General features: G+C 39.0%; 1 protein-coding gene across 6 annotated transcripts in view; it reads left to right on the top strand.

Annotated features, from left to right (window-relative positions):
* Nucleotides 1-14,450, top strand: part of AMBRA1 (autophagy and beclin 1 regulator 1) — a 271,815-nt gene that overhangs the window by 167,325 nt on the left and 90,040 nt on the right. For all 6 annotated transcript variants that reach the window (XM_044435883.1, XM_044435880.1, XM_044435885.1 and 3 more), the window contains one exon: nt 14,195-14,305. In XM_044435883.1, coding sequence (XP_044291818.1) covers nt 14,195-14,305 — 111 coding nt within the window. The remainder of the gene's footprint in view (nt 1-14,194; nt 14,306-14,450) is intronic.

Genomic DNA, 14,450 nt, shown 5'->3' with positions numbered 1-14,450 from the left:
CTCATAAGAACCCTGCCACCTGCAGGAGATTGAGGGAGTAATCCTGCAACCACGAGGGCTGCTCTTCTGGTGCTTGGCCAAACACCGGGGCCTACACTCTTCTCCTGAATCCCACCAGAAGAAGTGATAGGGAAAGAAAAATCCTTGAAGTTAATGACTGATTACAATGGTGATGCCATAAAGAGGGATTTGGATTCTAGTAGCACAGCCTAAGGTTCCTGGAAGATGGACTGTTAGCAAATGATGGGCTGCACCTCACAAAGAATGGAAGGCATGTGTTTGGCCACTACAAGAAAAGGTTCATCAAGAGGTCTTTAAACTGAAACATACAGGGAAGGGAGACATGCAGCATGTCATACCCTCACTTATGTATTTCAACAGAGAAAAAAATCTCCAGCAGGGCATCAGTCTCCCAATAAATGTAGAAAGAAAACCAGGGCACAACAAAAATGACCTTCAATATCTATTCACCAGTGCTCAAAGTATGGGAAACAAACAACATGCACTTGTGCTCATACTACATGAGGGCAATTATGATCTTACAGGAATAACTGAAACTTGGTGGAATGACTTGCATGACTGGAACTCTACAATTGATGAATACAGCCATCAATTTTCTCTTCAAAAAAAAAAAAAAGAGAAGGGAAAAAAGGGAGGTGGAGTCACACTATTTATAAGAGGCACATATATCTGCACAGAAATTCAAGAGGAACTTAGTCGCCCCACTGAAAGCATCTGGTTTAATATAATTTAAAGAAAGCAAAGGATTTTTTAAAAAAGTTATTGGCCTCTATTACTGACCACACAGTCAAAAAAAGGGGACAAGGACAAGGCAGCAGTTTCCAAGAATGATGTAGTCGTCATGGCGGACTTCAGTTTCCCTGATACTTGCTGGTAGACAATTCTTGCCAAGCATAGGCTCTCCAAGAGATTCCTAACATGCATTGCCAACAGCTTCCTCCAGCAGATGGTAAAGGAAGGAACAAGAGGAATGACTATCCTTTTTTTTGCATATTTTTTATTAAGATTTTAAACTAAAAACTAAAAAAATAATCATCAAATACATCGGATGTACTGGGTCAGCCCCCTATAACATATCTTTTAAAAATTCTATAATTATATTCAAATCGATTTATAAAAATTTAAAGACATCTTTAAATTTAAGCCAAGTCCTGTTTCTCCAGCCACTCGTAAAAAAGGTCCCAAGTTTGATAGAAGTCAGTATCTTCTTTCTCCTTCAATAATAGAGTCAATCGGTCCATTTCTGCACAGTCCAGAATCTTTTTTAAAATCAGTTCCTCAGTGGGTAGTTTCTCACTCTTCCAGTATTGAGCAAGTGCAATCCTTGCTGCTGTGATTAAATGTAGTATCAAATACATTTCTTGTTTGCTAATATTTTCCAGTACAATACCTAACAAGAAAATTTCAGGTTTAAAAGCTAAGGGTTTTTGTAGCATTTATGTATTTTAATCCAATAAGCTATTTATGTATTTTAATCCAATACTTTTTCACATATTCACAAGTCCACCACATATGGTAAAAAGTACCCACATCATGTTTACATTTCCAACATTTGTCTGACATATTTGGCAACATTTTAGCTAACCTATTTGGCGACAAATACCATCTATAAAACATTTTATATAAATTCTCTTTATATGAAGTTGCTAAAGTTACCTTAATATTTCTCTCCCATAACTTTTGCCACTTTTCTAATTCAATATTATATCCAGAATTTTGTGCCCATGTTATCATAGTTTCCTTAACCTGTTCCTCTTCCATTTTCCTGTCAAATAGGAACTCATAAATTCTTTTAATCATTTTCTCATCTGTTTTTAACATCACTTGATCAAAGACTGTTAGGTCTTTATAAAACTCCCATATTTTACAATCTTTAGCATATCTTGATTGCATCTGCACCTTATACCACCACGAGATATTGAGTCCCTGTTCTTGTATTTCTTGATCTAGGTTCAGGCCTCCATCCTTATCCAAAATACCATCATATCTTATGATCCCTTCAAAATTCAATACATTTGGATACACAAAAGCTTCCATAGGTGAAAGCCATCTTGGCAACTTATTATACAATTTTGACTTTAACTTTTCCCACACTGACATTAATGGTCTTCTAATAAAGTGACTTAAAAAAGTCCCATGAGACTTAACCTTCTCATACCACATACAAGCCTGCCAACCCATTTGCAAATCATTGTTCTTCAAGATACAAAATTCTCTTATTTCACAAGGTTATCCATTCTTTTAGCCAAGTTAAAATAGACGCTTGATAGTACAACATCCAATCCGGTAAACCAAAACCCCCATTCTTTTTGGTTTCCTGAAGCATTTTCAGTTTAATCCTTGCTTTCTTTTTTCTCCAAATAAAGCTCGAAATTTGAAAATTTAAATCCTCAAATATTTTTTATCACTTTTTACGGGAATGACTATCCTTGATTTTATACTAACAGGTATGACTTAGTGGAGAAAATAGTTGCTGTAGGAACCCTGGGGAAAAGTGACCATGCCATACTTGAATTCTCAATTATAAGGAGGCAAAAGGTAACTGGAACCAAACATGTATGCTGGAGTTCAAGAAAGACAGCTTTAAAAACTCAAAACATTGATAAGTGAGGTGCCATGGCAATTCACCCTTAAGGGAAATGGAGTCCAAGAGGGGTGGGAAATCTTAAAAAAGGAGATTCTCCTAAGCACAACTACAAACAGTACCAGCAAGAAAAAAATGTAGAAGACACCAGAGGCAGCCCATATGGCTTTACAAAAAGTTAAGTGAGACCCTGGAAGGTGGAAGGAGGTGGAAGTAGATCAGGCTACAAAGGAAGGCTATAAGCCAATAGCAAGAAATTGCAGGGATGACATCAGGAAGGCTAAAGCAGGAAATAAGCTGAGACTAGCAAGGAATGCTAAAAATAACAAGAAGGTCATTTTCAGCTTCATCCAGTGCAGAAAACTTAATGAAAGAGAAAGGTGTCCCATCTACTTAATATAGATTGCAAAGTGAAAACAGGTGACAAGGAGAAGGGAGAGGTGCTTTGTTCCTACTTCATCTCAGTCTTCTCCCACAAGAAGATCTACAACAAAGAGGAAGTACAATCTCAAAGTGACGGATGGCAGCCCAGGATTGACAGACAAATGGTCAAGGAATATCTAGATTGAATAAACAGATTCAAATTTCTAGGACCCATTGAACTCCATCCCAGAGTCAAAAAAGAGCTAGCAAAGAAACTCTCAAAACCACTGTCTATTATCTTTGATAAATCATGGAAAACAGAAGTGCCAGATGACTGAAGAAGGACTAACATTGTCCTCATCTTCAAAAAAGAGGAAAAGATGAACCTAGGAACTACAGACCAGTTAGTCTGACATCAGTCCCTGGAAAAATTCTGGAGGAAGTTATTTAAAAAAGAGTCAGCAAGCACCTCAAAGAAAATGCAGTGATTAATAAAAGCCAACATGAATTTATCAAGAATAAATCCTGTCAGACTAATTTAATCTCATTTTTTAAAAACTGGGTAACCTCCCAGATGGGCAGTGGAAACACTGTGGACATAATCTATCTCAAATTTACCAAAACTTTAGGCTTAGTGCCCCACAACATTCTGATAAGCAGATTAGCAAAAAGTGGACTAGATAGAAAAACTATTTTGATCCAAAATTGGCTGCTAAATTGGACACAGAGTGCTCATCAGTGGCACCTTCTCAGACTGGAGGGAGATGACTAGTGGGATGCTGAAGGTATCAGTCCTAGGTCCAGTGCTCTTCAACATCTTTATTCATGATTTGGATGAGGTAGTACAAGAAACAATAATCAGATTTGCAAATGATGCAAAGCTGGTGGAATAACGAACACCCTGGAAGACAGAATGAGGATCTAGGGCGATCTTGAGAAACTTGAACAGTGGGCTGAGAACAACAGAATGAGATTCAAGAAGGACAAATGCCAAGTCTTCCACCTAGGAAAAAGAATCCAAACACATCAATATATGATGGGGAATACCTGACAGAGCAGAAAAGTGGGGGGAAAAACCCTTGGTGTAATTGTGGACAATTGGCTAAGTATGAGGCAACAATGCGATGCAGCTGCCCAAAATGCAAATGCTGTTTTTTGATACATTAACAGAAGTATCACTTCCAAATCATGAGAAGTGGTAGTTCCCCTAGACTCTTCACTAGTCAGACCCCATCTGGAATACCTTGTCTAGTTCTGGGCACCAAGATTTAAGAAAAATGCAGGAAAATTAGAAAGGGTCCAGAGGAGGGCAACAAAAATGATGCAGGGTTTGAAAACACTGTCCTATGAAGAGAGGCTGAGAGAATTGGGTGTATTCAGCCTTGAGAAAACTGAGTGGGGACATGATACCACTTTATAAGTACCTCAAAGGCCATCACAAGGAAGAAGGACAAGATCTTTTCTTGTTCATACCAGAGTGGAAGACACAGAATAATCAGCTCAAGTTGTGACAACCCAGATTCAGACTAGATATCAGGGGAAAAAATCCTCACTGTCAGAGCAACAGGACAGTGGAACTAGTTGCCTAGAGAGGTGGTGGGCTCTCCAAGACTAGAGACATTCAAAAAGAAACTGGACAGCCATCCGAGAGGGGTGGTGTAAATTGGTGTTGTGTAACAGCAGGGGATTGGACCCGATGCCTTCTTGTTCCCTTCCAACTCTACTATTCTATGTTAAGAAGAATAATTCCAATACCTAAGTATGTAAGCAGTGCACATTCTAATTTTAATACAAATTCCAGTTTACAATAATCAGAACAGTATGCTACATGGGATGAAACAAAGTTCAACTGTGTTTTGACTGAAGTCAGTGAAAAGCAGCCATTATTTGAGTACTGCTTTCATTCATATTGTCAAGCAATTTTTTTCATTTAAAAAATTGAGACAGTTAATCAGCTGCCCCTTCCTCTGTGGTGTGACTTTTTTTTTTTTTTTAGCGAACAGCAGTATTGTATGAACATACTACTAAACTGTAGCTATTTGGAAATAAAAATAAGAGATTTCCAAACTCTTTCTTGCAGCTGTACTACAGGAGTGAGAAGAGCATAAATTTCAGTTTACAAATATATTTGAATACAGCTAGTGGTGGGAGAGGGGGCAATCTGTGTATTTCATATTTTTGCATATGACAGAGCCTTTTTAATTAAATCAGATTTGAGTTCACTCCAGTCCTGAAGTTCTATGACCGTGTGCATACTAGAACTATTATCATTTTCAATAGTGGAGAATTGTCATAGATTGGAGATCAAGTTGACAAAGGAACCACTTCTTTTTTATATAACATTCTTTTCCTGATGTTTCATCTTATTTTTGTGACAGTAGACAAAAATGGATAGTACTTTCAGGTCAGAATGAAGATCTTGAACCAAAAACAAATATTCTTGGGCCACCCTTTTGTAAAAGAATTAAGATTCTACTGCTCCAAAGGCACATCCAGCTAAATCAAGTTAAGCGTTAGTTCTAACATGTTTCATGTAGATTCTTTTATTTTTCAAAAGCACTGATCTTCTGAATGGATTTATACTGATGGAAGAATGGTGGTTGGGGGATTACAACCCCATTTGGTTAAGGGCTGATTAACCCTTCTCCCCAATTCTTCTGTCATATGTTGACTGGGGGCGGTTAAAGAAGGAGGGGTACTGCAAAAAGAATTTATCTTCATTTCTGTCATCGCCCAGTATTCTATTATCCACTGACAGACAGATGCAGGAAAGTTGCCAATCAAACCCACGTTCACTGCATTTCAATTGCCCTTCAGCTTGTACTTCAGCATTTTGAAATCTAAATAATCTTTGAAGAGAGGTTGTGATTTCCCCCCACAGCGATGACAAGCCCCAGACTACTGAATAACTGCTTTCATCACTTTTGATTCTTCCAGCCAGTGGAAGTTTCTGAGTCCCTAAAACAGTTTGTCAGGTGATTGCTGAGTATTTTTTCCTGAAAGGATTGGCTTTGCATTTCCAGACCTTATCGATACTGTCACAGATTTGTAAGCTGGCCTGCATCATATTGGTCTACTTCCTTGCCTCTCTGTTTTTGCAAGTTGAGAAAATGTAAAACAGTACAATTAATAATTTAAGAAATTAAATTTTGAATATCTATTTTACTATAATGAAAAGGTTCCACATTGTCGTGCCACCTTTGGATTGATTGATTTATTTATGATAGGATCTGATGCATTATCCTGTCACCAAATGTGCTTTCCCACAATATGCATTTAGGTTTGACAGTGAGTGAATGATGCTGGCTTAGATGAAAACTACATAAATTGAATGACATTTTGCTAAATGTAACTGGATGTAATCTAATAATTATGCTTATCAGTTACCTAATTAGTAAAAGTGCAGGTAATTTTACAATTAATTATTTAATAAACGTTCATGAGATGAGTTGATTTGCAACCAGTTCATTATGGTACAAACCATTTCTTCAGAAATCTCTGTGTAGCGGCTACCCAGTTGTTCTGCTACTCCTCAAACTACGGCCCGTGGGACAGATCCGGCCTACCAGCCTGTGCCACCATTCACCGCCTGTGCACAAGTTGTGCAGGTGGGGAGGTGGTGGCTTGCTCACTTGGAAATGGTTTTGGACTCGCTGGGAGATCTCCAAGCGAGCGAGCCACTGCCGCGGCTGCCCGATGCCACCTCGCGCGTGCCCGACGGCACCTCACCAGCCCGCACCCACAGGCACCCCCACCTCACCGGCGCCCTACGGTCACCGCAGCCTTTCAACTGGCCCCCTATTCAAAAAGTTTGAGGACCCCTGTGCTACTGACTCCTCATTCTCCCTCCCTATCTCCCCCTCCTGATACTACCTGAGGGAACACCTGTCTATCATGGACTTCAACAAGGCAGGTGTCAGGTTGTGGGTGATTGAGACATTCCTTCCCTTCCCTTTGTAAAAAGAAATAGGCAGATAGTGAACAAAGGGAAGAACACAGAGAAATGAAAGGAAATCCCTTAGTACAGATGCTGCTTGAGCAGAGAAAACCATTTCCAATAAATAACTTTGATATATTCATTGCAAACTAGTGGTCATTTAGGGAGGTTGTATTTTTTAAAAATGATATACCTGCAAAACAAATAGACTTAGTTCCCCGAAATGAATACTTGTTGCCGTTGCCATTAAGGTTATGGCACTGATATGAGAGAAACTATGCCTGAGAGATGTTATATGTGATATTGGCACATGAGGCTGCAAATTAGTTTTTCCAGCTCGGAGATGAATCTCCTTGAGAAAATGTTTATTTTAAAATATTGCATTGTACTAGTATCTCTTTCAGTGTGAGTGTGTGAATCAGAAAGCTGCTATATGTAGGCAGAATGTAAATTTTTACCAGTAAGAGAACTGCTTCCTGAGGCATGTTCTTCAGTTTGCCCCCACCCCCCCCCAATGTTTTTAAAGTGTTGATCCAGAAGTTTGTTTTTGTTTGGTTTAAACCTAGGGAGTGTGACCATGTGACTAGCATTTTGTGAGGAATAACTAGTTTGTGCTGGTAACTAGTTTGCTACAAGGCTGTTCGTTTTGAAAAGTCATATATGCTGGTGTCCTAGGAAGCAGTTGGAAGAACAGTGGACAAGGTTAAGTTTCGTGAGTTCAGGTAGTTGGTGATAGCTTCCTTGATGCATGCTCCTCAGCCCATACTGATAGTTTTAAAATAATGTGACCTTCCAGGTACTTTTGGCATAGTTATCTTTCCTTCTCATTGGGTTGGCTGCAATTTTAATATTACATGTTGCTGCCAGTGTCCATAAACTTTTTTAATTAACTAGAAAAAAAAGTCTTACAAATTACTTCAGAATTTCTTGTCTCGCTTACAGTGATTGGTTTTAATTTGCTATTTCCTAGTGCTATTCTACCAAAAATGCCTAAATCAGTGTACAGTTTTAATGCAGGTGATTCAATCAAATCAACCGAAAGACTGAACTTCCGTCTCTTTATAGTAGCAATTCTCAATTCTGATTTTCAGAAGATTCTCTTTAGCTCATAGAAACTTCCTATATATTATACAAAAATATTTACTTGCCAGTTTGTTCATGCAAGTTTCACTTAGAAAGGGGAGTTCTGCATGGTGGGTATTTTAATAGAGAAGACTTTGCTTCTTAACTTTTTCTTTTTGAATTTTTCATGACACTTCCCACATAGCCATCTAAGACCAAATGTGGACAAAGTGCATGTGAGTTGTTCCAGTTCCATTTTCTTCTGCTTGTCTGGTCAGCAACAATTAGGAGAAGAGGTTTTTTTTTCCTTCCGTAATGTTGCCGTTGCTTGCTTTGGTGCTGCAGTACTGCTTTTGATCATATTTTTATGTTACTATGTGCCTTCAAGTCTTCTCCAGCTTATGGCAATCCTATGCATGAATGCCCTCCAAATTCCCCTGACTTTGACAGCACCCCTCAGCTCATGTAAACTCAAGATTGTAGCTTTCTTTATGGAATTGATCCATCTCATATTTGGTCTTTCACTTCATCCTGAGCCTTTGACTTTCCCTAGCATTATTGTCTTCACTATTGCCCTGACATAGAGTACAGCCTTAATCTGCTGCCAGGTGGGCCTCGATGGGAACTTTGTTCCATAACTGGGGAACTGCCACTGAGAAAGACCTTCTCCTTGTTGCCACTAATGGAGTCTCTCTTGGAAGTTGTAATCAGAGCCAGGTTCCAGATTTTGATCAGTCTAGGTAGATTGCAGTTGGGAGAGGAGTTCCATTAAGGGTTGTGGTCTTACAAAAGGGTTAAAAGCAGCACCTTGAATAAGGGTTGGAATCATACTGGAGTTTCTGAACTCCAGAAGGGTGGCCCCATGTAGAGTGCATTGCACTAATCTAGTTTAGAAATTACTTGAGCATGGATTACTGAAACTAGACTATCCCTGTCCAGATAGTGACATAGCTGGGTCACTAGCCAAAGCTGGTAGAAGGCACTCCAAGCCACTGAAGCCACCTGGACATGAAGTGGCAAAGATGATTTTGTCATCCCTATTCTATGAAACTGCTCCTTCAAGAGAAGTATTCTACCAAACTGCTCTTTCAACAGCATTTTAAACACTTTCCATTTGGTGTTTAAAGAACTACCCACTAACAGCTTTGCAGTTTTGTGTGGATTGAGTTTCAGGACAGCCCTCATCCTGTCCATTGTTGTGGCAGGCAACAGTTTAGCACATCTACAGCTTCACTGGTTGAAGATGAAAATGAGAAATAGTACAATCTGCCATCAGCTTGCTGATGACAGCGCACTCCAAAGGTCTGGATGGCCCCACTCAGCAGTCCAATGTAGACATTAAATAGCATGGAGACAAGGCTGATCCCTGAGGAACCCCATACTGGAGAGTCCAAGGGTCTGAGCAATATTCCCAGAGTACCACCTTCTGGAGCTGGCTGTCCAAATAGGAATGGAACTACTGCTGTTTACTGTATGTACAAATCCAGTTGAAAAACTATATAGATCAAACAATGCATGGTGACTGTTGTGGTCTAATGTGGCATAGCACAAAATTTGAAACCCTTTACGTTTTGCTAGGATTGCATTGTCCTCCAGAACACAGCAGTTACCTACCAGCAATTTTGTTTGTCTGGATTCAGTTTCAATCAATATAACCACAGCCTCAGGATTTATTTATTATTCATGCAATAGAATCTTAGTCATACAGACTTGGATTTTTTAAATTGAATTGTTTAAGTTGTGTTAATTCTGGGTTAGTTATATTGTAAGGCACTTTGTGAAAGAGTTTTCCTTGAAAAGAGGTATAAATTAAATACATTGATTAAACATATATTCCCCTTTTTCATCAAGAATGTAGACAACAATATGCATATTTCATCAAAATCTTACTTAAAATGATAATGATGTTCGTCCATTGTTTTCAAATAGGTCCTTGACATCTGATGAGTTGTGGGCTGTTCACAGTGTGTCCGCAAGTGGCTGATAAGGCCAGTATGGGCACGGAATGTTCTGTCACATGTCGAGCAGACATGTGTGGGCACCAGTGTTGCAGCATTTGCAACTTAAAATATGCAATAATAGAAGACACATCTGAGATCCAACCAGCTCCATTCTTTTGAACAGCAAGACCAGCTTATATATTAAACTGAGACAGCTGCTGCTAGCTGCTTTGCTTGCTTGCTTGCTTGCTTGCTTGCTTGCTTATGTATGTATGTATGTATGTATGTATTTGATTTATACCTCACTTTTTCCTTTTTTTAAAGAACAGCTTACATCATTCTCCTCCTACTGCTCTCAGTCTTATCCGCACAACAACTACCCTGTGAGGTTGGTTGGACCGAGAGTTTGTGACTGGCCTAAAGTCCCCGAGTTGGCTCCATGGCTAAGCAGGGACTAGAACCCAAATTGCCCGAGTCCCAGACCTCCACTCTTGACCACTACACCACACCTGCTAATGAAAGGTAGAGCAAGGTGTTATCAGCATGTTCATGATACCCACTCCAAAGACTTATATCATTTATCCAAGTATCTTCACTAGTTATTAAACTGCATTTGTATAAAACTGGCCCTGTAGAATACCAGCTGCAAACACTCACATGCTGGAGTTGGCATCACCAAGTATGAGATAATTTGAGTGCTTTCCCATTAAAACACAAAATGGAATCACCCAGGTTCTAGACCCAATTTCTTTGCCAAGTATTTGAGCTTAGTTACCTTAATTGTGTGGTTCACTGTATCAAAGCCATGTTTATACTTTAAAAAAATGAAAACTCAAAGCAGTTTAAGTGAATTGGATTGTCTGATAGTCAAATAGAATAGCATTGCAACATACATGGTGGGAATCTGCTAGAAAGCTAAAGGTCACTGCGTAATAGTTATCTCCAGATATAATGAATATCTTGGCTGTTTTTCCTTCCCATCTTCTAAGGAGAAGAGGACACAGAATGACTAAAACCAGCTATGTGGGATTTGTAGTACAAAAGAAGAATATTGGAGAAGTAAATAGATGAAACAAACAAAGCTAAAATATTGGCCATTAGGGAAATACAACTTAATAATAAGAAGTTAATTCCAAATTGAATAGCTCTGCTCTCCTTCAATCTGATAAGCAAACATTTAAGGTGGATTGTCTTGCTTAGGACCTATTATTTGAAGTATCTGACACTTCAACTGGCCTGCCTTCTTAAACTGATGCCATATCAGATCAGTGATGTCATGTCTGTCTCCCTCCATATTAACATGCTCACTTAAAGTTTCTCACAGAAGTTGAATCTATCTATCTATCACTAATTTGTATATTGTTTGATTCTCAGTCACTGCTTGGCTTATCTCTAGGTCCATTGATCTTGAAATTTCACCTGTGGATTCTGGTTCCTCCTCCTTGTTTGAGGCAGAACCTGTATCTCTAGAAGGCTCTTTTATAGGAGGGGTGGACCATGTCTTTTGGCATATGTGCCATTTCCGGGAATATAAAGGATAGCTTTCCTGTTTGTAAAGTTCATCATACTAGGGATGGTATTGTATGCTTGTCTGTGACTGAGTTTGCACAACAACCTATTATGAATAACTAGGCATGGTGGATGGCTGTCTTATCTGAATACAGACCACTTCCTCAAGGCTGTCTTGTTTTTTTGGCAATAAACCACTGTCACAGATACACTCCTTTAACTCTCTGCCACCAGGAATTTTAATTCCAGTCTTTTCACATAACTTCCCACAGTATTGTGCCTAAGCTCTAAGGCTTCTTCATTGCACTATGTGGTCCTGAGGATGAGACACTGATAATCAACCTATGACACTTATCTATACCAATAAACAAAATAAAACATTATTTGTATAATAAGCATAATGGTTTCAAGATGTCCTGTAACTTTTTCTTAGTAAATAATGTATAATAACTTTTGACTGCAATATATCACTCTTTGTCTTCACAGTCCTCGCACATACATTCTCTTTTCCTGCACTCAAGTTTCTGTCAGCTTCTGTCTCTCACACCCTTAGAATATCTCACAATATCAGGTTCTGATTCTCTAGTCACGAATATGTCATCTAAGTATTCTGCTTCCTTCTCTTTGTTCCTATGAATCCCAAAAGCCCTCCACAGTACTATCTAGGATTCTAAAGAAAAAGTTGCCTCTTCAGACCTGTTTCACAGAAAGAGGAGGAAGATGGAAACTGGATGAACTAAACATGCAGCATGGACAAGGAAATATTGCAGCATGTGAATAAAATGACAAAAAGTCATGAAAAAGTGTTCAGTTTATATTTTAAAAAATCTAAAAAACTGTTGGCAACCAGGAGGTGGTGGAAGGATAGGAATACCTAATGGAAATTGGCAAAGGCAGGACACATCCTGACCTTATAGAGGACCAACAATAAGAAAGCTACTGACATAACATGAGATTGTGAGATATGGATTGTGCTGCAAAGGTGCTTGGGATACAGCTGGCTGGTGGGCTGAGGGAAAAAGAGTTGATCATCGGGTGCACTGCAAATAACCTGTACTACATAACTTATTTATAGCTTGACTTACTATCATAAGTGATAGATTCCAGTAATGCTGCTCCTGAATCACTAGTGAAGCCACTACATTGATGAATGTTGTCACTGTTTCGGTAGAATCCCAAATAGATTTTGACAGCCCCCCTCCCATAGGATCCTTCACACATCTCTAGTGGTGCCTTATTGCCAAAAGGAATTATTTATCCCTTCTCTCCCACCACCATTCTAGTTTTGATTGTATACCTGTCATAGACTAATTGAATCAACAGTGGAGTTTGAATGCAGATTTGACCCCCCCTTTAACCCCCCACTCCCATCCCCTTTGACCTGTGCAACCTCCTGAGTTAGGGGTTGGCAGTTTTCAGTCCTTGCACCACATGCATCTGTGGACCTCATTTCAAAAGCCCACTGACAGCAATTGGTTTATCAACCATCAACCTGGTACAAGGAACCATGGAAAACTGTCTCCAAGGTGCCTTGTAGTATGGACACCTTGGAGAAATATGTTTTTGTGGCACCTGGAACATTATTGTTGCAGTCTTCAAGGTTCCAAGAGAATTACAGTGACTCAGATGACAATATGACCCAGAGAAGAACTTTTGAAATAAATTTTATTTGGTTCATAATACACCAGATTGTTTGAGCCCTGGAAATATGTATTTCTGAATTGGTTAAATGTGAATTTCAGTGGTATTTTGAATAATTTTATCTAGGTTTGGTTTACTTGAGGTTGTTAAACTATTTGCTAGTGATTGGGCAATTGGAATTGTGTCCCATATCCCTCAGGGATATCCTGCCTGCTTTAGCCAAGAAGTTAAAGGACAGAAGGAAAGAAAATATCAGTTTGCTTTTTCCATTCCAGTAAGCATCAGAGTTGCTGTACCATAGTAGTCACAGTATTTTTTTCTAACTGAATATTCTGTCTTCTACTGTGAACATTGCTAGATTATTCAGAGCACTTCATCAAGAAATTTTCATCTAGATCACTTTCTTCTTCTTTTCAAAATATGTGGAGTTGCTGAAGTCTGTAATGGGTTTGGCTTTTTGGTGAATGTACTGCCCAGTTATACTGTTAGAAAACCCACAACACTATATTAGTTGTCATATTGACAAAATTAGGCCTAATCAGAAGTATCCCACATGTGTTGAATGAATATGTTAAAGGGGAACAGAGCCATGCTGATTAGTTCTGTCCACCAAATTATGCATGGCAACCAGGCTCTCCTTCTGATGTGTATGCCTACAATACAAGCATCTGCAAGGAGATAACCTTCCCTGCTGACATTCCTTGTGTATGTGATTGCCGAGGAAGAATCTTTTTGTTGCACAGTATGTCAGGTAGGATCATCAGTACAGCCTCTTGTTTCCCCTCAGCTGTCATACATGAGCCTTACTTCTGAACTGCACTATTATGTATAGGTTAAGCAATTTTCTATTTCCCTGTCTGTTCCTGTCTCAATTCCTTGGTTATTCTGTAATCCTGATAAAATACTATTTTTTATTATCTGTACTCAAAACTCACATTGGTATTACCACATAAATAGCATTTTTACATGTAGCTTTTTTCTCTGGTTTCCATACATTTAGTGACTTGTCTTGTTCATTTTGTTAAGGAACCAAGAAGTCTTTGGACCCTGACTTGTGCTTCCTCCCTTAAGTGATCCTTTTTGATTATCTGTTCTTGGAAGTTGAGAGATTTATTTAGTACTCTTTTTTCACCTTAGGGGCTGTGATTGGAGATGGACAGTCTGCTGTGGCCAGCAATATTGCCAATACCACCTACAGGCTTCAATGGTGGGATTTCACCAAATTTGACCTACCTGAAATAAGCAATGGTAAGTCCAGAAACGGAACTGGTACCTCTTCTGAATGTCAAAAGCATACTGAAATATAGAAGGAAAGGTGGTGCTGTGATGCATAAGATAAGGTCAGTGTTTAAGCAGATGTGGCATACATATTTCTTTTGAATCTCAGTCAGTA

This window comes from Varanus komodoensis, unplaced genomic scaffold (genome assembly GCF_004798865.1).
Source record: "Varanus komodoensis strain SLA01 unplaced genomic scaffold, ASM479886v1 scaffold3, whole genome shotgun sequence".
NCBI classification, from domain to species: Eukaryota; Metazoa; Chordata; class Lepidosauria; order Squamata; family Varanidae; genus Varanus; species Varanus komodoensis.
This window is presented reverse-complemented; position numbering and strand designations above follow the sequence as displayed.